The 22,441-nt window shown below is 63.3% G+C and overlaps 2 protein-coding genes across 2 annotated transcripts; one reads left to right on the forward strand and one right to left on the reverse strand.

The window, feature by feature from the left end:
* Nucleotides 1-5,720: 5,720 nt before the first annotated feature.
* Nucleotides 5,721-15,958, reverse strand: EPHX2 (epoxide hydrolase 2). The gene is made up of 19 exons (XM_076332498.1): nucleotides 15,829-15,958; nucleotides 14,393-14,477; nucleotides 14,089-14,248; nucleotides 13,319-13,509; nucleotides 13,073-13,195; nucleotides 12,651-12,725; nucleotides 12,186-12,281; nucleotides 11,783-11,861; nucleotides 11,517-11,551; nucleotides 11,375-11,401; nucleotides 9,204-9,289; nucleotides 8,932-9,043; nucleotides 8,525-8,599; nucleotides 7,489-7,534; nucleotides 7,290-7,392; nucleotides 6,983-7,052; nucleotides 6,824-6,904; nucleotides 6,421-6,479; nucleotides 5,721-6,320 (listed from the first exon to the last, which is right to left on the reverse strand). The coding sequence occupies exons 1-19, from the start codon at nucleotides 15,927-15,929 to the stop codon at nucleotides 6,236-6,238; spliced, it is 1,689 nt and encodes a 562-aa protein (XP_076188613.1). The 5' UTR covers nucleotides 15,930-15,958; the 3' UTR covers nucleotides 5,721-6,235.
* Nucleotides 15,959-17,235: 1,277 nt separating this feature from the next.
* Nucleotides 17,236-20,964, forward strand: LOC143158916 (uncharacterized). The gene is made up of 5 exons (XM_076335378.1): nucleotides 17,236-17,272; nucleotides 17,704-17,860; nucleotides 18,807-19,285; nucleotides 19,798-20,007; nucleotides 20,419-20,964. Exons 3-4 carry the CDS (start codon nucleotides 18,813-18,815, stop codon nucleotides 19,955-19,957), a joined length of 633 nt encoding a protein of 210 aa, XP_076191493.1. The 5' UTR covers nucleotides 17,236-17,272; nucleotides 17,704-17,860; nucleotides 18,807-18,812; the 3' UTR covers nucleotides 19,958-20,007; nucleotides 20,419-20,964.
* The last annotated feature ends 1,477 nt before the right edge of the window (nucleotides 20,965-22,441 follow it).

The raw sequence follows: 22,441 nt of genomic DNA on the forward strand, positions 1-22,441 counted from the left end.
AGACCAGGGAAGGATTCCATCCCCCAGGTTCACCCTGGGGATCGGGAGACCAGTCATCAGGTGGCGTAAATCACGGGAGCATTATGCCAGCAGATGCTTCAGTTGGGTTTTCCACGCCAGGGTGTGCGGTTTGCATGGGGAAGGCAGGACTGGCTGCGGACCCTGAAGGTGGCCAGCTCTCCCGCACTGCCAGGGTGATGGGGGGGGGGGGGGGGGGGTTATCGGCTGCTGTGGCCTGGCTGGGGTTCCCCAAAGCAGCCGAAATGGGGATGGGAGCTGGGAGAGGCCCCTTTCTGCACCCTCACTGGCACCTCTGCAGCGGGGTCCTGCTGCGATTTCCTGCCTTTGCAGCTACTCTCTCCACTGTCACATCTGCAAGACAAATGGCCAATGCACTCCCAGATTGCAGTGCATTCCCAGATTGCAGTGCATTCCTAAATTGCAGTGCATTCCGATTGCAATGCATTCCCAAATTGCAGTGCATTCCTAAATTGCAGTGCATTCCCAATAGCAATGCATTCCCAAATTGCAATGCAATCCCAAATTGCAGTGCACTCCCAAATTGCAGTGCATTCCCAGATTGCAGTGCATTCCCAGATTGCAGCGCATTCCCAAATTGCAGCGCACTCCCAAATTGCAGTGCACTCCCAAATTGCAACGCGTTCCCAAATTGCAGCGCGTTCCCAAATTGCAGTGCGTTCCCAAATTGCAGCGCACTCCCAAATTGCAGTGCACTCCCAAATTGCAACGCGTTCCCAAATTGCAGCGCGTTCCCAAATTGCAGCGCGTTCCCAAATTGCAGCGCACTCCCAGACTGCAGGGAGCCTGCCTTGCCGCTGTGCTGGAGGGGTGGACACGTGAGGCTCTGCCTCTGAACCTGTGGAGGAGTGTGGAGGTGGGATTTGTCCAAAAATTTGGCTTGTGGCTGAAGCCTCCCCCCCCCCCCCATTCCCTGCCCGCCGCGCTCCTCCCCAGAGCTGCCTGCGCTTGAGGGGGCTCCCAGAGCTGCTGCCTCCCCTACAGCAGTGGGGAAACTGAGGCAGGAGTGCTTTGCTGAAGCTTTTTGAGTGTCTTGAGAGCCATTCGAGCAGTGTCTCAGGCCAGGCAGAAATCAGGTGGTTTGTTTTTTTTTTTTGGTCTTCTTTCTTCTCCGTTTAAAAATAAAGCAGTTGAAATTTAATTATGGGCAGCTTTTATTCTTTATTTCTCAATCTCCAAGGGTTTTTTTTCCTCTTTTCTCTTTTCCGAGTTAATTGCTTCCTTGCCGAAACGGGGCCAGCGAACAACGTCTGGAGGAGGGGAGGACAGGACCAGAGCTGGACCCTGTATGGGAGCAGGGAGACATTGTCCCTTAATCCTCACCACCGGGCACAGCCAGAGTCCCACCGTGTCCTCCCTGCAGATCAGCATCCCTGCTGCCAGCACCCATGGGTGCCTCGCAGCCTTTGAGGGAGAAGCCGATTAAAAGCAGAGGAAAACAGCACATTTCCAGGGGTTTTTGGTCCAGGGGACAAACAGAGCCGGCCACATCGTGCCACCCTCACACCGGGGTGGGTTTGGGTCCCCGGGGTGTCAACGCTGCGGTTTGAGCCGTGCAAAGGCGTGTTGGCTCCAGAGGGACCTTCGCCCTTGGCACCCACCAAACGGGGTGTTTTCAGTCCCAGCGGGGCTGAAATATTAACCGAGCATCCCCGGAGCAAAGCCGGAGCCGTCCCGGAGTCCAGGGACGGGCTGGGTTGAAATTTAACCGGGTGCCATCAAGCTTGGTGGGTGCAAGCGACCGCGGCTGGCTGCAATCCTGCACCCAAACCCCGGGGGGGGCAAAGGGAGCCCTTGCCTGCTGGTGGCAGAGCTGGAGACTGTGGTGGGGTAAGGTCCTGGGGGTGCAGGATTAGGCCCAGCTCCTTCCCGCAGCAGCCCTGAGCCCGTGCCCCAAAGCGGCTGTGCTTTTGCTGGTTCTACCTAGATGTTCTTTTTTTTTTCCCCCGTTTCAGATGGGTTTCTAAGGAGAAGCCCCGGCAGCTGTGGGTTTTCCAGCCCACCCGCTGCGTGCATAGGGCAGGGTCGCCCCAACGGACCAGCCCCGGCTCTGGGGTTCTGCACCCTCCGCAGTCCCCCAGCGTGACCCTGCCAGGCTCTGCCCGCACCCCGCACCCCGTGTGTGCACCCTGCACCCCAGTACCCACACCGTGCACCCTGTGTGTGCAGCCTGCAACCCGTGTGTGCACCCTGCACCCTGGTGCCTGCATCCTGCACCCCGTGTGTGTACCCTGCACCCCAGTACCCACACCATGCACCCCGGTGCCTGCATCCTGCACCCTGTGTGTGCACCCTGCACTGTATGTATGCAGCCTGCACCCCGATGCCCGCACCCCACACCCCGTGTGTGCACCCCGCACCCCAGTACCCACACCATGCACCCTGTGTGTGCAGCCTGCAACCCATGTGTGCACCCTGGTGTCTGCGCCTTGCACTCTACGTGTGCACCTTGCACTGTAGGTGTGCACCCTGCACCCCGGTGCCCACGCTCTGCACCCCATGTGTGCACCCTTCACTCTGGTGCCCGCATCCTGCACGCTGTGTGTGCACCTTGCACCCCATGTGTGCACCCTGCACGCCGGTGCCTGCACCCTGCACCCCGTGTGTGCACCCTGCACCTCGTGTGTGTACCCTGCACCCCAATGCCCGCACCCTGCATTGCATATGTGCACCCTGCACCCCACGTATGCACCTTGCACCACACCCCATGCGCGCACCCTGCACCCCGTGCACGCCGTCCAGCAGACGTTTCCCATCGGAGACTCATCGCAGACATCGCAGAGACCCCGGTGAGGTCAGAGGGACGGGAGAAACCCTGGGGGTGACTGTCCCCCCCCAGATCCGCTTGTCCCTTGTACCACGGCGCAACTGCCACCAGCTTCTCCTCCGAAGCAGAGCCAGGCCGGGGAGGGCGACCGAACACGTGCCTCCACCGCCGTCCCCCGCCGGCGTCTTGTTTAAGCACTAAAAAAACCCGATGGAGGATAAATAATGGGAAACAAAGCTCTAATTCCTGCGCACAGAGCTCGGCAGGGGCACGAGTCTCCCGGGAGGCCGGGGAACAGCAGCGGTGGTGGAGGGTTGCTGCCTGCCCTCCGTGATGGGAGCAACGCGTCCTGGGGACAGCAGGGTCAGAGCTCCCGGGTTGGGGCTCGCTGGCCTTTGGAGGTGTTGGCAGCCACGTCCATCGCTGCCGGCACCGGTGAGCGCAGAGCAAGGAAAGGGGGATGCCCATTGCACCAGCGGTGCCAGAATCGGAGATTTTTGGGGGTTCTGCCCCCGTTTTAGCTCCCTCGAGCTGTGCATCGCCTCGCAAACACCCTGCAAGCAGCCTCGCAAACGCAGCCCTGTCCTCATGGCCGGGTCCTGGACACGTCGGGTGCTGCCACTGTCACCCACCCGCTCAGAGCGGCTGAGCCTCCGCTCCCCTGGGGACACGTCATGATTTTTCCTCTTGACATCCATTTTTTTGTTGTTGTTCTCATAGGTGAGCGTTTGGAGTTGTAGAGCAGGAATTGCAAGCATCTCTTAAAAAATAAACCCAGCCTGCGCTGGGAGCTCCGGGAGCTGCCCCTCACGCCGGGGCTTTGGGAGATGGTTTCTTCCAAGCCTCTGGTGCTCGGATCGGGGCTTTGAAACCCACCCTGAGGTTTTCCAGACATTTTATTCTTTCTTTTCACATCGAAGAGCTGAGAGAGGAGCAGGACAGAACCGCGGTGCATCGTGCGGATGGAGACCACGTCAACCCTGGGGGGGGGGGGGGGGGGGGGTGTTGCTGGTACGAGCTCCCCAGCTCCGCAGCATCCCGAGGGATGCCGTCCCTCTCCTGCCGCCATGCCCAAGACCACCACGAGCGGGTTTGAGCTGCAAAAAGAAATGGCCCAGGAGGAGCTCGGTCTGCAGCCGGATTTATTTCTTCATTTCAGACTTCCTCCGTCGCGCCGGGGCCCGGCCCTGTGGACGCTGTTAGGCAGCGGCAGCCGGTGCCACCGCTCACGTTTACGGCTGGAGGATTTCTCCTGAGAATAAACCCTCCGAGAGACGGAGCAAGGCCCCAGAGGAAACCGGGGTGGGACTTTGCATCTCTTCTGCTGGTGTCTGCATTGCTCTGGCCATGCCAGCATCGAGGCCCGAGTCAGCTGTGGCTCTGCTGGTTTCCTGGGTCCCCTGGGTCCCCGCTCTGCAGGCGGTGGGGTGTCTCCATCCCCACCGCTCGCCCTGGGCTAACTCCATCCCGCCGGTCCGTGTGGGCATCCGAGCACACCGAACATGCTGCGGATGGGTGCACGTGTCCTCGCGTGGGATGGAGGATGCATGCGCCAGGGGACCAAGGACATGTGCACCCCGGGGACCGAGGAGACGTGCACCCTGGAGACTGGGGATGCATGTACTGGGGGACCGAGGACGTGTGCACCCCGGGGGGACCGAGGATGCATGCACCGGGGGGACCGAGGACACGTGCACCCCGGGGATGGAGGATGCATGCACCGGGGGGACCGAGGACATGTGCACCCCGGGGATGGAGGATGCATGCACCGGGGGGACCGAGGACGTGCGCACCCAGGGAGCCGAGGATGCATATGCACGGGGCACCAAAGATGCATGCACCCATGGGGCCAAGGACATACACAGCCAGGGCTGGGGGGGGCGGGAGCTGGAGAAGCCGGTCTGGGCTGCAGGAGAGGGAGCACAGAGCTGGTGTGGGGTGGGAATCAGGGGGAAGGGGGCTGCTGGAGCAGGAGCAATGCCCTGCTGCGGCAGTGTAGGGGGTGTGGGGGGGGGAATTACATGGTGTGCAAGGAGGGAAGGGGGCTTGGGAGCTCTCTGCAGGTCCTCCTCCCTCCCAAAATCATCCCCAGCAGCTCGGGAGGGCCGATGAACTGCTGGGCACCGCTGCAGCCTTGCAGCCCCCCAAGAACGTGGTGGAAACACCCAGGTCAGGCCCCTGCCAGGGCTGGGGTGCAGGGAGGGCTGGCAGGAGGCTGCAAACACCTATTAAAACCATAAATCCAGATGCCAGTGCCATGGGAGAGGCTGTTTTGGCAGCGCCCGCCTGACTTTCCAGGCAGGGCTCCGGGGCGGGTGCCTGGCTGCCCAGGGATGATGCTCTTGGATTTTACATTTCATCGGCAGACTCCAAAGCAGCTCCGAAACCTGCTCCCGAGGCTGCCTCCCCTGCCAGCAAACGCGGGGAGGATGACAGCCAGGGTTATGGATAACTCCGGGCTGGAGGGAGCAGGTTAAAACCTCTCACTGCCCACCCAGGGGCTGGGTTTTTCTCCGCCACCCCCTTCCCCCCCCCCCCAAATCCACACAGCTCCTTTTTCAGGGATGAATCCGGATGCAAAACATTCCCGTGGGCTTGCTGGCAGAGCGGGGAAGGGCTGGGAGGAGGGATGCAGACAGACAAACCGCAAAGCCCCAGACGAAAATAGTTGAGGGCTGGGGAGGATTTGATGGGGGGAAATACCAAGCGTGTTTGCCCGAATCCTTACGCGGTCCTGGATGTCTGTTTGTAACATCTGTTGGGGCCAGGAGAAGGGCCGGGAGCTCAGGGGAAGGCGGCCGCAGGCAGGGATGGAGCCCGGGCACCACGGGGATGGGCCACGGGGAGGAGGGGAAGAGGCAGGGAGATGCTGCATGAACCTGCGCCCTAAGGACCGCGGGGAGAGCTGAGGTGCTCGGGTCACTTTGTGCTTTATTTCTCAACGTTACAAGGCAGAAGGCGATTTCTCAGGCAGCATTAATTATTGTTAGTGCATTAAAACCTCCACACCAAAACCAACCACGCGGCACGAGCAGCCACAACCCGGGACCCTCTGGCCAAACCCCTGAGCGAGGGAAGCCCCTGGGACGGGGTCGGGGTGACGTGGCAGCCCCGATGCAGCCCCTGCCGTGGCACGAGGATGGGTCCAGACCCAAACCATCTCCCAGCACCCCGGGACCTCCACGAGAGCTCACCAGGACCCTTTTAGCTGCCCAAAGCGATGCTCTGTGCCACCCTCCTCCCGGCCCTGGCTCACCCATCACTTCCACCCATCAACCCCCCAAAAAATACAAATCAACCCCTAAAGGCAAAAAATCAACCCCTAAAGGCAAAAAGTCAAACCCTAAAGGTAAAAATCAAACTCTAAAAGGCAAAATCACCCCGGGGAGGAGGGAAGGCACAGGGCAGGGCTCTGCCCGCCGGCCCCGCTCACAGCCTGGAGATCTTGGGCAGGGGGGTGTCGGGGGGGAGCCCCTCCAGCCACTCCACCAGGATCCTGTTCAGCGCCGCCGGCCTGGGGGGATGGCACAGAGCTGGGGTGGGAGCCGGCATCCCCGGGGAGACGAAGGAGGCCGGCTCCGATGGGGCGAGGCCGTGCACGCCGGCCGCGGTACCTCTCCATCTGCGTCCAGTGCCCGCACTCCTCGATGTGCTCCCGGTGCAGCTGCGGGATCTGTGGAGGGATGCACAAGAGTGGGAAGGGGTTGGTTTGTACCAGAATCCGGCACGTTTGGCATCAGTAGAGCCCACCCCGGGCTGCCCCTGCATCCCCAGCTCTTCCTTTTGACAAGAGCAAATCCCCTCCTGCCTGCCGCATGTGGCAAATGCCCCCCTCTCCCCCTGTCCCCCCTTATCAAGTGATGTCCCCGTATCTGAGCCAAATCCAGCCCATCTCTGCAGGATGGACCTGCCCCGGGGCTCTCCCGTGGCGGGATCTTATGGAAGCGGGATGACTTCGGTACACGCCGGTCCTGGGCAGGGGCAGGGCTGGGGTGGGACGGGACCACGCTGGCTTACCCACTCCTCCATGCCCCTGCTCATTCTGGGATGCAGCACCACGTCCTTCCCGGCTGTGACCATCAGCGCTGGCATCGTGATCTACAGGGGGGACAGGTGACAAGGCGGGGAAGGCGCTGGGTCTGCAAATGCTCCCCGCGGGACGGGATCCGTCCCCACCTTCCTGTCCTTGGCAGAGAGTGCCCAGCGCCAGTTGGGTCGCATGTTGCGGTACCAGCTCAAGGGGCCACTGGGAGAGACGGGAACGGGGTGGAGATGCTGGGACTCGGCTCCTGCCGACACCACCGCGGGGACCATCCCACTGCCCACGGCACAGCCGGCACGGGAAGAGCCTGCAAGGGGAAAGCAGCCTCCCCCCCCCCCAGCTTCACCCTTTCTTGGGGGGCCTCGGTGGGTTTGGGGGGTCCCCCTTCTGCAGCAGAGGGGTGGGGGGTACCCCACCAGCCCCCCGGGCTCCTGCTCCTACCTGAAGCCGGATTTCTCGAAGCGCTGGATGTAGTACCGCAGCTCGGGGCCGTGCAGGATCTGGCTGGCGGGGGGGTTTTCTGGGAAGCCCACCAGCAGCCCCCCTGCAACAAGAGGCACAGCACTGCTGCCATGTCCCACCCGCGGCATCCCACCCGTGGCATCCCCACCCCACAGCGAGGTCTCCCCCCCACCCTTACCTCGCTCCCGCACCCCGTGGAAGTTGAGCGCGAAGGGCAGGCGGTCCTGCGGAGAGAGGGGACCGAGGGCAGGCAGGGAGCGGCACTGCGCCCAGGGGGGAAACCCATCCCCGGGGCGGGGGGGGGGGGCTCCCCGTGGCCACCAGGCAGAGTTGGGGCTCCATGCCCCTCCTCGCCGGCAGCCAGCATCGAGCATCACCGCATCCCAAGAGATGCAGGAACCCACTGCGCAGCCCCGGGCCGCGGAGCCGGGAGCAGGCACAGAGCATCGCTGCATCCCGAGGGATGCAGGAACCCACCGCGCAGCCCCGGGCTGCAGAGCCGGGAGCAGGCACAGAGCATCGCTGCATCCCGAGGGATGCAGGAACCCACCGCGCAGCCCCGGGCTGCGGAGCCGGGAGCAGCCGGCCTGGCTGGCAGAAGGACGCCGCCGGCGAGGCACGGCCTCCTGCGCGCTCCCGGGGCGCTGTTATTTTAAGCCGCAAAGGTTTTTCACCCCACAGCAGATGTTAACATTTGCAGGGGTTAAGGAAGCGAGTGGCACCATCACCGCGAGGGCAGAGGGAGGGCAGGAGCCTCTGCCAGGCCGTGCCGAGACAGTCACCCCGCAAATCTCCTGTTCCCCAGGCGGGGCTGTCTCTCCCCGGGCAGCACAGCTTTCTGGAGGTCTTCTCAATCCCTACTCAGGGTCAGCTTTGAGTCCTAAAGAGGTGCGGGCCCTGTGCCGCTGCTCACAAGGATGCGTTCACTCTGGTCCCTACTGATGGCTGACTGCATGCATGCTTTACTGCAGACAGGCAGCAAAAGGATGGCAGACACGGGGTGGGCTGTGCCTGAGGGTCACTGTGGGCCACTGTAAAGCCATCCCTGAAGCTTTTGGCTCCTGGCACGGGGGAGGTGGAAGGGGAGAGGGTGACACAGGCAGAGCCCCAACAAGGCTAACAGGGCTTGGAGAGGACATCAGGCTGGGCTGGCCACGGGCAGGCTGTGAAGCCCTCTGCTCCCACCCCAGGTCTACCCTCAGCCCCACACCTACCTCCCGGCGCGTGGAACGGATCAGGACCTTGAGGGTCCGGCCGATGTCCTTCTCGAGCTCCGCTTCTGCGACGCCCTGCACGGGGGGAGGAAGCACCGCGGGTGATGCCAACCCTCCCCAGGGACCCGACCCACCCCGGGGCCAGATCCTGCCGCCCATCGGGGCTCGGGCGGAGGCTGGGGGTGGTTTTTTGCAGAGTTCAGCACGGGAACAAGGTCTGGCAGGGGGACCACAAGCCATTTGCAGCTGGGGTGACAGCCAGAGCCCCACTGCGTGGCACCCCGGCTATGGGGCAGAGGATACCCAGCCATGAGCTGGGGACCCCGACGTGGGCACGTCCCCATACTCGGCGGGGGTTTAAGCCCCAAAAGAGGGGTGGAGGATAAAAATTGTGGTCTCGGACTCACCGGCTCCTGGAAGTAGAATTGGTAATCAAAGGCGGGATAGGTTTTCATCTTCTCCACGATGTCCACAGCGGGGTCGGCGGGTCGGTACGGGGTGTTCAGCGAGGCCACGGCTCTGGGACGTCATGGGGAAGGCAGAGTCAGCATCGCACCCGGATTTGGGGTGCCCCATGCGAGCTGGGGCTTTGCTGTAAGGATAGGAGAGGAGCCCGGGGTGCCCCATCCCCCTGGGAGGGACCCGGTGGGGGAGGTACGGCCAGTCCCCAAGGACCCACCTCACCCTCTCGGGGTAGAACAGAGCCATGTTCCAGACCACGGCACCGCCCCAGTCGTGGCCGACCAGCACGGCTTGAGGGATGCCCTGTGGGGAGGGGGGCCGTGAGCCCGTGCCCCCGCAGCCGCACCCCAAAAGCAGGGCCTGAAAGGCAATTTGCCTCCCCCCAAAGCAGCGAAGAGATCAGAAAACAGCAATATTTTCCTTTTTTTTCCCCCTTTTTGTTTTTTTTCCTTTTTTTTTCCCCAAGGAACAAGCGTTACCTGATCGCCTGGAGCAATTTGCTCCAACTTAATTAAACATTCCAAGTGCCTGGGCCCTCCGGGGGGAAAAGGGGTTCGATATTAGCCGCCGAAAACATGTCTGGAGGCTGCTCGTCCCCTGGGATCACCCGTACGGGTGTCCCCCCCCGCACCGCTGCCATCGCTGGAGTGACAGCACGGGGAACGTCTCGGTATTGGCGCAGCCGAATAAATCCCCAGCCCCTCTGGGAAGGGCTTTGCAGCCTCCCCCAGGGCCGGCCGGGTCCTGCCCGGAGCTGGGCACGCCGAGCTCACTGTCCCCCCCCCCCCGCTCCATTCCTTTTTCCTGACCCCTCTGGGCACCTACAAATAAATCCAATTAAAACCCGCGCTCCTGACAATGTAGCAGCCGATTCATAATTAGCTGATATTTAGAAGCGTAATTAAAATTCCCCCACGGGGGATGCAGCTCGGGGCTGGCTGCGTGCCGGCGAGTCCTGCTTGCTGCCATCCGACGGCGTGAAACCCAGCGTCTGAGAGCCCCCAAGGGGGGGCAGAGGGTTTGGGGGGGCTCCCAGCAGCTCCCACCTCCAACGTGGGGCTGGGCAGGTCCCCCTGGTGCTGACGGGTTTCATCCCACCGTCCTTGGCCATCACCGTGCCGGCTCCTGGAACGCTCTGCATCTTCTACGTCCCAGAAATGGGCTCAAACAACGTATGAAGCTTCATGAAGTCATTTATTTTCCCTAAACTCCCCCGGGTTGTCCCAGGGGAGAGAGAAGGAGCCCCCCGGGGGGGAGAGAAGCAGGATGGGTCCCGACGGTAGCGGAGGAGCAGGGAAAACTGAAGTCCCATCCATACGGGACGCCACGACCTCGCATCCCATCTGCCGAGCTCACCCCGAAGCAAAGTGGGCGCCCACCCGCTTGCCAGGCTGCGCATCACCTCTTTATCTATTTTCCTTATCATTTTTAATCCAGCGTGAAGGCAATTCCCCAGCAAAAAGATCACGGCGATTTATCCTCGCCTGCTCGGCACCAAAGCGGAGCTGCAGCCCCCGCGACGCCCAGCTTGGCCCCTTCCCTAAAACCCATCCCTGCTCCGACGCCGGCACACCACCACCGCCGCTCCTCGCACAAGGAGCCCTTGCAAAACCTCAGGGGCTTTTTTTCCCCTTCTTTCTTGACTCATCTTTTTTTTTTTTTAGCGCTGTGCTTTTTGAAGAACTCGTTCCCCTGGAAGCCGTTTCGCAAGGAAAAAGCCCTGGAGGTGCTGGCATTTGCGGGCTGTGCCTTCTTCCCCTCCACTTCATCTCTTTTAAGAGGCGCAGAAATCAACCCCATCCACTCGCCGGGATGGGAATTAAACCCGGAACTCCCAAACCCAAGTGGGATGTTGGAACCCAGATGCCGAGATGACACCGAATTCGAGCCGTGCCAAGGGGCAGCGTTGGTCCCCCGGCCACCCCAGCCATTTGGGAGCTGCTACGGCCGGGGTTTAAGGGGGGGGGCAGAGGGGATGCAGCCCAGCACCCTTCTCCACGAGTATCTCGCTGCCTTATCAAAACCCCGCCGAGCCACGGATGCCACCAGCCCATCTCCCCGTCCTCAGCAAGGACACAAGGTCCAGGAGAAGGCGACGCAGAGCTGGAGACCCTCCCAAGGATGGGTTCTCCCCACTGGCAATGGGTTGCATGAACATCCCCATCCCTAAAATCCCATTCACGGGGAACACAAAGACGGGGCTTGTGCTACCCCAAGGGTTTTGGACCAAAAGTTACTGGGGAGCTCAGCTGTCCCTGCATGGGACAAAGTCACTGAGGAGCTCAGCTGTCCCTGCATGGGAAGGAAGAAGCGAAGGGCAGCCGGGGGACACACGCGCCCAAACCTTGCCACAAAGGAGGGACCCATCGCCGGGGGGGGGCTCCTCACCAGTTTGTCCAGGAAAACCGCCAGGTCCTGGGGAAGGGAGGAGAGAAGGGGTCAGATCCTGCCCGGGACCATGCCCTACCAGCCCACACTGCCCTCCGCACCGCACTCATCCTGCCCGTGGCCGTGCCCTGCAGCTCCTCACCTTGCATATCTGCTCCTGGGAATATTCTTTTACGTCTGCACGAAAGACATCATCATCATCACCATCATTTTAACATCCACACGTTTCTAAGGATGTATTTTGCACCCATCTGAGCTGCCGGCGCTGCAGGAGGAGCGGGACAGCTTCCCCCCCCAACCCCAGGAGAAGCCTCCTCCACCCATCTCCTCCTGGGTCTTGGCCTTGGGGTTGGCAGCTCCAGCCCTCTATGCCCCCGTCCCCCCTATGCCCCGGCAAGCCCAGCTCACCCGGCGGGGCCGTGGACTCCCCGTAGCCCTTCATCTCCAGAGCGATCACCCTGAAGCCGGCATCAGCCAAAGCTGGGATCTAGGAGGGAAAGCAGCAGCCTCCGAAGGACACAGAGACCCCCGGACCCCCTCTCCCCCGGCACCAGCGCCCATCCTGCATCTGCCCACCCAAGCATGTGCTGGCCGTGCCCGGAGATGTCCCCAGGAGGGCAGATGCGGGCTGGTGAGGCTGGAGGGTGGGGAACACTCCTGGGCTGTCCCCCGTGTCCCTCAAGGCTCAAGGCAGGGTGGTGGGACAGCCCCGGGGCCCCCCAGGAGTGGTGGCCATTCGCCCCCTCCACCACGCTCCAGCATCCCACCACCAGCCCCTGTGGTCCACCCTCCTCCCCGTCTCCTCCATCACCTGGTAGCGCCAGGAGAGCCAGGACTCGGGGAAGCCGTGGCAGAGGCAGACGACGGGGCCGTGCCCCATTTCCACGAAGTGCAGCTGGACGCCGGGCTGGAAGGGATGGAGAGCCCTCACCGGCTGCGGGTGGCACGGCTTCACCCCCCCAACCCTCCACCCACCGCTGGCCACCAGGCGTGGGAGCCCACCACCCCCTTCCAGCCCAGCATCCCGGAGCCACACCAGCACGTTTTGGCCCCTGGGGTGGATGGAGAAGACCTCAACGATGGGGTGGCTCAGCATCCCCCACCCAGAGCAGCCCACGCAGGAGGGTGGACAACCCAACAAGCCAGCCCTCAGCCGGCACATCCTTCCACGGGGCTCAACAGGGGCTCAACACCCTCCCCAGGACGCCTGCCCCCCCCTCCACGCCCTGCCAAACCCGGGGACAGCTTGTCACTGAGGCAGCCCCCTTCGCCCTACCCGGATGGGCACGTATCCGTGGGTCACGTTGGAGGGATCACACGCAGTCGGCAGCGGCTCTTCTTGGGTGAGAAGCTGCGGGGTGAGGAACGCGGGGTGAGGAACACAGGGCGAGCTCCCGAGCAAGCCTGGAGCTCCACGGGACATCCCCACCACCCTGCTGCCGGTGGGACATGCATGCCTTTGAGATAGACAAGGCTCAGCAGGTCCAGGGGATGAGGTTACCAGGGGGGTGGGCAGGATTTGCTGGAGTTCATGGCCCCCATCCCGTTCGTTTCCAAAGCCACCCACAAGTCCTGTATAAGCACCGCCATCACGGCAAGAGCCAGAAGCCCGAGCCCATCCCTCCTGGCTCTGCAGAACTGGTCCAGCATCCCCAGGAGAGCAAGGGGACAGAGGGGACCCAGCCCACCTCTACGTGCCTGGACACCCGAGAGCTCCTCCAGCTCCTTCAGGACGGTTTCGGTGTCCCTGACGAGGACGGTGGCCATGCCCATCTCCTGGGCCGGCTTCAAGTTCTCCCCGATGTCGTCCAGGAGGATGACCTGGAGATACACCAGTGAGAGCCGGGCTCAGCACCCCAGGGAAGGGTGGCCACTGGCTTTGGCCAAGGACTTTGGGTGCTTGGAGGGACCCCCTGTGCCTCTTTTTTAGCGTGACGGCTGTACCTCCTGCGGCTTCGCCTGCAGCGCTTCCAGGGTGTAGGCGTAGATCTCGGGATCTGGCTTCCGCGCTCCGAGCCGGCAGGACTCGATCACCAGGTCGAAGTGGCGGCGCAGCAGGTTCATCAGCGTGGCCGTGAAGAGCCGTCCGGCGCTGTCGTCCACCCAGTTGTTGGTGAGGACGCAGGTCTTAAATCCTGGGTTAGGGCAGAGCGGGGAGCACCGGTTTTCCCACTCCAGCTTTCCCACAAATGTTTTGATTTCACCTCCCCTCCCCAGCCACGTTTCTCAGACCTTCCCAACCTAAAATCTCCCATTTGCAAGGTTCTGTCCGGACCAGGACACCCCAGCGGGGGACAGAAGGATGCTCAGCAGGAGCTTATGCCCAATTTGTACTTCCAGGAAAGCAAGGCTCAACCCTCCCAACGCAGGTGGGACGTGAGCCAGAGCTTGGGCACACCGAGATGCTGAGGACCGAGCCGATGGACCGGCCACGGTGCGGGGCGAAGGGCTACGGGGTCCTGCTGATTGCTGGCTGGGTGATAACGTGTCTGACGGATTTGGCAGCAGGGCTCAGAACATCTAACTAGAGGCTGCTGAGAGGCGATGTCAGGAGAGTGCTCGGACGATGATGAGGGACGAAGCGGGGACCCCGTGGTGGGACCGACCAGGGACCCCCGTGGTGGGACCGACCAGGGACCCCCACGGTGCCTGCTCGGGAGGGGAGCAGCATCCTTACTCCATCACCCCTTGCCCAAAAGCCCCCCGGCACCCACCGTTCCTCCGCAGCACCCTCGCTGCCCGCAGAAGGGGGGCGTTGACCGTCCCCTCGGCCGCCATCCCCTCGAAGGCTCGGGCGACGGAGAAGGTGGGCGGCAGGGTGATGCCCGAGGCGGAGGCGTGCTGCCTGCAGCCCTCTTCCATCTCCGAAAAGAGCTGGAAAACACCCACGCGGTCATTCAATCGACCCCCCCCCCAAAAATAAAGCACAGCCCATCCTGGAGCCTGTTCCCCTCGGCTCTTTCCCGAGCCCCATCCAAGCCTCCGGAGATGCTCCACGGCTGGTACCCGAGGGCTCACCTGGGACAGGGTGATCTGTCCCCTCATCGCTTTGGCATAAGGACTGTCGGAGCCTCCGGCAAACATGACCTTTCGCAAGAAATTCCTGCCAGGCAAAGGAGGAGAGGTCAGCCGGGGGGGGACGGGACACCCCAATATCAGGGGGGGGGGGGGTGCTGGGATGCGCTGTGGGGAGGGGGATGCTCTGTGCCGGGGATACAGAGCTCCCATCGGCTGCGTAAATCAGTCCCGCTCCCTCCTCCATCATCAGCCGGGACCGGAGCATCACTTCATTACAGGACCGGGAGATCGCTGCCCATTTATTTCTGCTGGCAGCTCAATTACTTCGCCCTGCAGATAGATGAGCCGGGGGTTTTGTCGGGAACAAAAAAAAAAATAATGCAAAGAGCAAGGTATTTTGTAAGCCGTAGCTCAGGGAAAATAATTTGCCCCTACCACAAGATCACAAAAGGCCTTCTCGGGCGGCAATAAAACAAGATTACAGCGACGGGCTTCAGGACAAAGCTCTCCTCCGAGTCGATAAAAACGCAGCTCGGTTAAAAATAAAGCAGCTTTACCTGTTCCAGCAGGATTGCTGTCACTTTTTTTTTTTTTTTTTTTTTTTAATATAAAGCGAAGCAAAAAAGTGTTTGATGGCCTGATAATCTGGGAATTTATTGCTCCATCTGCTCCACGTCCTCCAGCATTTAGTTATTTAATATTTTATTCTTTTTTTAACTCCCTGCTTTTTTTTTTTTTTAAACACCCACGCGCTGCCGGGAAATCCCGACGTGTTGGGCGATGCAAACAGACAGAACCTGCTCGACTCCCGTTTGGGAGCTTTTGGGATTACTAATCCCCAAACACCCCGTATTAGATGGGGCGAAGGTTTCACCAGGACTCGAGAGGCTGCTTGGGACCCGCTCCGGGGTCCGATGCGTTGGGTTTCGTCAGCTCCGGCTCGTGCACCGAGTCGTGTCGGGTCTCAGCGCTGGGACGCGCTAGTTAAGCAGGGACGGGCTTAATTAATTATCCTGCTGGATTGATTAGCAGTTGCTCTTCTCACCACTTCTGCCAGCGTCCCCTGTGGCAATCCTGCCTCTTTGGGGATTCGTTTTAACCACTGACCTGCACCCCACATCCAGGACAGGATCCCCCGCCCAGCCTGCACCCCACATCGAGGCAGGAGGTCGCCAGCCTGCCCCCCATATACAGACAGGGACCTCAGCTTGCACCCCACGTCCAGGACAGGGGGTCCCCAGCTTGCACCCCCCACCCAGCGCTGTCCTCCTGCTATGGGGGCCTCAGTCGCGCAGACCCCGCGCGGGCGGCGGCCGCACGCACAGTATTGTCGCCTCGTCTCTACGTGTCTCCGGCCTAGCGGCGACTCGCCGAGGCGCGGGCGGACGAGTGTCGCCGGGCCGGGCCGGGCCCGGCCGGGCCAGGCCAGGCCGTACCTGGGCAGAGCGCAGTCCCGCTCGCAGGAGCCCAGGAAGTGCTGCAGGCCGGGCCCGAAGAGCACGCCGCCGAGGTCGAACAACACGGCCCGCCGCGCCATGGCCGCCCCACCGCCGCCGGCACCCGGGCTCGAACCCACGGCCCCGCCGCCGCCAGCTCTGAGGCCCCTCCAACCGCCCCGCAGGCCCCGCCCCCGCGGCCTCGCCCCGCCCCCTGCCTGGGCGCCGCGCTGGGTCCTAGCGCCGCCGTTCGGCGCCCGTCACGGGGGGTGCCCTCCCGGTGCAGGGGAGCATCCTCAGGGCACCCCTGCACGGAGGACACCCCCCTCCGTCCCACCAGCCCCCTCCCGGTCCCGTGGGGCTGTGGAAACCCCGGCCCCCACCTCTGTGGGTGGCAGCCCACCGGTCCCCCGCTGCTGTGGGTGCCCACGGGTGCCCGCCTTTCCACCCACTGGGGTTTTGCCCATAAACGCGTTTTCTCCCACTAACGGGGAGCCCGGGACCCCCCTCAGCTCCCGCAGCACCCCAAGGTGCCGCAGCACCCGCTGACCCATCCTGCCTGCACCCAGCTCCGAGGGGCCTAACGGGGCTGGAAGTGGGAACGGGCAGGGGCGCACAGGCAGGACTGGCCACGTGCTGCAGGCGTGCACACGCGTGTGCACACACCTGCACGCAGGCGTGCAGGCACGTTCACGTGCACACAGATGCACACGCACGTGCCTGCATACGTGCAGGAAGACATGCACACGGATACGCGCACCTGCACGTGTGCACACCTCCATGCATACACACGTGCACGCATGTACGTACACATGCACAAAAACGCATGCGCGCAAGCACGCACATGAGCACACACATGCAGACACGCATGCCGCCAGGCACGCTGCTGAGGATGTGTGCGCACCGTTAAGCATGTGCGTGCGTCTCCGAGCACACGTGTGCGCACTGAGGCTGCGCGCGCGTGTGCGTGCGTGCGCGCTGCCAAGGATGCGCATGCACGCTCGGCGCGTGTGCGCACGCTCGGCACATGTGTGCAGTGCCAGGCATGTGCGTGCACGCTGAGCACACGTGTGCGCTGCTGAGCACGCGTGTGCACTGCTGAGCACGCGTGTGCACCACCAGGCAGGTGTGTGGGCACCGAGCATGTACGTGCACGCTCAGCGCACGCCTGCACGCCAAGCATATATCTGCACACGCATGCACACCGCCCGGCCATTTTGGCAATCCTGAACCCCCCCCCCCCCCAGGAGGGGCAGCCTCAGGGGGGGACACGCGACCCCCCCCCCCCCCCGCACCCCGAACCAGCCCCGGCAGCACCGCCTGCTCGGTGCCAGACACGGCGCGCCCGTGGCCGTGGCCATGCGTGTGCGTGCGCGTGGGCCGGCCCCGCCTCGGGGAGCCGCCGGCAGTGCCGTGGCGGGACGGCCGCGTCGCCGAGCGAGCGGTGAGCGGGGCAGGGGGGGCCGGGAGGGCTGGGCAGCCGTTTCGCGGGCAATCCCAGCCCCCTGCCTCAGTTTCCCCGCCTGCAAAACAAGCGGTGGGATGCTGGCTCGGCCACAGCTTCGGAGGAGGGGGGAGCTGGGGGGGGGGGGGATAACTGCACCCCTGGACGGTGCAGCAGAGCTGGGGGGGGCTGTTCCTTGCTGGGATGGCTATCGGGGAGGGGGCAGAGTTATTTTAGGGGGGGCTCAAGCCCAGACAAGCCATGCATTTATTGGCAGCATCCCTCTGCCGGGCCTCAGTGTCCCCCATCCCTCATCCCCGACTTCCCACTGTCCCCGGGACCCCTGATGGGACCCCCCAGCATCCTCCCGAGGTGGTCCAGCGCCGGGTGGGTGGATGAAACCCCCTTCCCTGCCTCCTGACATGGCTCAGATCTCCGGCGGGCGAAGGCCTTTCCTCCTCCCATCACGGCAGGGGCAGCTCCGGCACAGCCCCTCCGCTCACCCCAAAACCGGGGCCGGCTGCAGGTCCGAACCACCCCAAGTCCCGGCCGCCGCGACGCCAAGCCCGGCTTCTCCCTGGCAAAAAGGTGGGAGCATTTCGGGGTGTGCGGGGGGTGGGTGGAGAGGGGAAAAGGAAGAATTTTGCTGGCCTGTTGCTATTCCGGTGGGAAGAGCCAGGAGGAACAACCCAGCCGTGGTGCCAGCGAAATGCCAGCGCGGCTACGCCTCTGAGACCCGGCCAGCTCCTGGCAGGGCTGGGCCACGGTGCCGCTGCGGTCTCCGCCGGGGGGGTCTCCCGGCTGCCGTTCCCCCCCTCCCCTCTTTTGGGGCTCTCTGCTCCAGAGCAAAAACCACCCACCCCTGCCAGGTGCTGGCCTGAGACCTGGGAAGCTCATTGCACCCCAGGATGCTGGCAGAGAGCCTGGAGGCCAACGGGAGCCCCCGTCCCTCTGCAGAGGGGCTTGGGGCCGGCTCGGAGGGTGTGGGGTGCCGGTGGGGACACCCCCCCCCCCCCGAGCCCCCCGAGCCCCCGCGCCTGCCGCGCCGGCAGCTTCTGGCACCCGCTCCCCTGGCCCCGGCGCCAAGGCTTTCCGGCAGCGGTTTTGAAAGAGCCGTATTGTCTGCCCCCCCCCACCGTGGCCTCCTGTTTTTCCGTGGCTCCCAAGGGGAGTTTTGGGGGGTCAAGCTGCCCCCTGGCAGGATCAGCCTCACCCCAGCCCTCGCCGTAACCCCTCCGTGCCTCAGTTTCCCCATTGCTATGCTCCATGTGCTGCGCTGGGGGGGGGGGGGGGGGGGGCGGTGCAGAAAGGGTCCCCCCCTGCCCGGGGTGGGGGGGGTCCACCCCCAAATCCCAAAGCCTGGCAGCCAGAGATGCATATGCATGGAAAAAATAAGGTTGCTTGGGGGATTTTGCTGGTGTGAACTGGGGGGATCCCTGGGGAGGACCCAAAAAGGTCTCAGAGGGTGTCTCAGCTGCAGTCTCGACCCCCCCGCCCCCCCCCCCCCCCCCCCCATTTCTCTTTGCTCCTGCAGGACACCATGGTCCCAGGGGGCCCCGGCTGGTGCCTGCTGGTGGGGCTCTGCGCCCTCGTTCCCCCCATCACCCCCCAGGGGGGACCAGAAGACGACGTGACACCCGGCATCAGGACAGAGGGGCTGGGGTACCACCTCGCCCAGGACGGGGACCCCCTCTGGGACCCCCAGCGCTGCGGCATCACCTTCCACACCCCCAGCCCTTGCAGCCCCCGTGGGCCACCCCCCTCAGCCTCTCGCGATGAGCTGGATCATCTCAAGAACCTCTTGCAGGACACCAAGGCCAGCCTGAAGGATGTGGAGACCACGGCCACGCTGGAGGACAACCAGACCCGCTACCAGGACATCATCACCGAGGCGCTGCCCGCCATCCACGGGGCCAACCTGGAATTTCAGGAGAGCCTGGACAACGTCCGCAGGGACCTGGAGGCTCACGTGGCTGAGGCCGATCACCCACGGACGGCCGAGAAGAAGGAGAAGTAAGTGCCATGGAAAGGGGACGGACCAGGGGAGGTGCTCCATGGAGCTGACGTCCCACACTCCATGGGTGGGAGCCAGCCCCAGGCTGCGGTCACCTGGGGGGGTCTGGGTGTCCCCAGGGGTCCCACAGCCTTCATGGTGGCTCTCAGGTGACACGTGGGGTTTGGATGCTCAGCAAACCGCTGCTGTCAACATCCACGCGTGTGTCCCTGCCCTAAACGCACCGCAGCGGGGCCGGTGAGGGGTCCTCCGAGGGCAGGGTGGGGGGTGGGATGTCAGGAGTGGGGGGGTTGTCACTCCTAAACCAGTGACCCAGCACAGCTGAGCCACGGCGTGATGATGGAGCAGCGTTTGCCAGGATGGAGGAGTTGGGGCACCTCCTCTCCCAGGTTGGGGACCCCCTCCGGGACCCCCAGTGCAGCAGCATCACCTTCCACACCCCGCTGCGGGGGGGCTGGTGGGGACACTGAGCCCACTCTTCCCCCCACCGCCACCTCCCCCCCCGCCCCAGGCTGCGGAAGGGTGTCCGCGTGGTGGCCCACATGCTACGGCTCACCGGCCGCCTGGCCCAGACCCTCGACGACACCTCCCGCCGTCTCCACGCTGAGCTGAGCCGGCGCCTGCAGAGCTCGGCCGCCCACGCTGCCGCCGCCGCCGCCGCCGAGCCCTAGGACAGCGGGGACGGGCTCCGCCGTCACCCTGCGTATGGCCTTGCTTGCTGGTAGGACCCCAACCCGGCTCATCTCCACGGCTTTTGGGGTGTCCTGGCTCCTCTCCCCGGCCCCGGGAGCGGAGACTTTGCGCGGGGTGTTTGAAGAGTAGTCTGGGCGCTGGAGCCAGCGGTGCTGGGAGGGGACGGGAGGTTGCTGCCTGCTACGTGACGCCATCGCACACGCGGGTGCCATCGCACGTGTGATGCCATTGCATATGCGACGCCCATAACCCCAGTCCCAAGCCTGCAATGCATTTATCCCGCAGGAGCTCTGCCCTCGTCTAGCAGAGCCTGGTGCCACCGTGTGTGCCCAGCCCCGTGCCCGGGGGAAAAGCCCTTCTTCCCATCCCCAGCCGACCTCTGCGCCCCTTCGGTCCTCCCTGGAGGAGCTTTATTCACACAGGCTCCCTTTTTTCACAGCTAGCCAGCCCCGCGTGCCGACAGCTAAGCCATCACACCCGGAGCCTTGCCTGAACCGGGCTCCTGGGGCTCCCCGGAGGGCCTTAAAAATTAACCCCAGCTCTTTTGGGGCTTGGCTGCATCTTGCCGGTGATCCGGCAGCATCACTGCCCGCCCGGCATGGGCAGAGCCGCTGCCGGCCCCGGTTAATCCTTCGCCCTTGGGAGCCTCAGGGTGCACAGGGCAGGGCAGGCAGTGGGAGAGCAGCTGGAGATGAACCGCCCGGCAATAAATCGAAGCTGGGAACTCGAGTGCTCTCAATCCGCTGAGGTTTGGGCAGCGGGAAAACAGCTGGAGGCAGAAAATCCCTCTGCGTTTGTAAGCCCGGAGGTTCTCCCAGGAGGCTGGAGGGAATGGCCAGCGCTGCTCAGGCACGCAGGGCTCGGGGCACCCCGCTACCCCCACGGTGCACCCTAAGGACGGGCAAGAGGCAGAAATACCCCCGGGCAGCGGCAGCGGCACTTCTGCAGGGGCTGCAGGCAGTGAAATAAAGATGCATTGCGCTCTGCCAGGCGTCAGCGTTATCTCCGCATCTGTTTACTCTCCATCCTCTGCTGTCTAAGGGAAAAGGAGGACGGACGAGGTTGTCTGCAGCGTTAACTGCCCCTCCACCTCCAAAACAGTTGACCCCAATCAGGAGCCCAGCGAAGGAGATGGACCCCTCCCCAGCATCCACGATGCTTCCCACCCCCCTCCCCAGCCTTCAACCCACCATCCCAGCAGTCAGCTCTGGTTTTTTCTCCCCAGAAAAATCAATGTTGCTTGTCTCTTTTTCCTGATTAATTTGCTACGGTCTTACCCGACTCATCCTTCTTCCTCATTCCCTTCCTTTGGTGGTCCTGGATTGATCTCCTCGAGTGGTCCTCGCAATTTCCAGCTGCTCCCCATCCCTCTGGCATCCATCGCCCCGTCTTCCCCCCTCCCCATCACCCCAGCTTCGGGGGTCCGTCCGACACCAAACACCCTCCCTTCGGCCTCGCAGGCCGCCTTGGGACGTGGCCGTGGGCTGAGGGCTCCGCACCATGGCACGGAGACAGGGCTTTGCATCGCACCGCTGGCTGCAGCGTGGTTCCCCGGGGCGGGGGAGGTTTGCCAGGCTTTAAAAAAAAGGGTAGTTTGATGCAATCACGACATCGATGAGACATCTGGATCACCCCGATGTGATCGGTGCATCGGTGAGATGTTCGTGGCCTTGGGTCCGGAGAGGGGACAACCCAATATCTGCCTGGCTTTGGCATTGGCTGCTGCTGGGATGGTGGGGTGCCGGCTCCGTGGTCCTATTCCCCATGGATTTCTGGTGTTCAGCATCCCAAGGATGGTGGGGATAGCCACACGGATGCAGGCAGGATGGGGGTCCTGCAGCGGAGCAAGGGGAGCAGCAAATTCAGGTGCCCTCCATGCCCGGGTCTGCCTCTTCATTTATCTCCCAGGGGAAAGGAAGAAAATTGTTGGGCAGGTCCCCCAGGGTTGGAAATTGCAGTCCTGGGCTTCATTTGCAGGAAGGCTGCGCGTTAAATTTCCTAGCAGGAAGGAAGGAGAGAGGCTGGTCTGGGGAAGACGGCTGGATCCTCGCCCGGGAGGTTGAGAAGCAGGGGGGAGCTCTGGGTTTCCCATCCTCTTGCGGGCGGAGAACCACCTCTCCTGCCCAAAGTAGCCCTGTCCCCATCCCTGTCCCCCATCCCCTCGGATGGGGACACCTGAGACAGGAGGGGAAAGGGGTCTGCAGTGGAGGGGGAGATGCTGGATGCTGCCCTGACTTTGCTTTCCCAATTTTGCAACCGTCCCCTTGGCAGCGTTTTATGGGGGCGAGCGTGGGCTGAGGCAGGCGCTGCGTGGGGCCAGCTCAAGACTTTGCACCCCATTTTCCCCAGAGCAGGGGACATCACCGTTCCCTGGAGCTGCCCTGCCCACGGGCAGGTTGGCACCAAAGCCCCAGCCCGGGGCTGTGGAGCAAGTGGGGAAACCCTGGTCTGGGGGGGGCTAG

This window comes from Aptenodytes patagonicus, chromosome 3 (assembly GCF_965638725.1).
Source record: "Aptenodytes patagonicus chromosome 3, bAptPat1.pri.cur, whole genome shotgun sequence".
Classification (NCBI taxonomy): domain Eukaryota; kingdom Metazoa; phylum Chordata; class Aves; order Sphenisciformes; family Spheniscidae; genus Aptenodytes; species Aptenodytes patagonicus.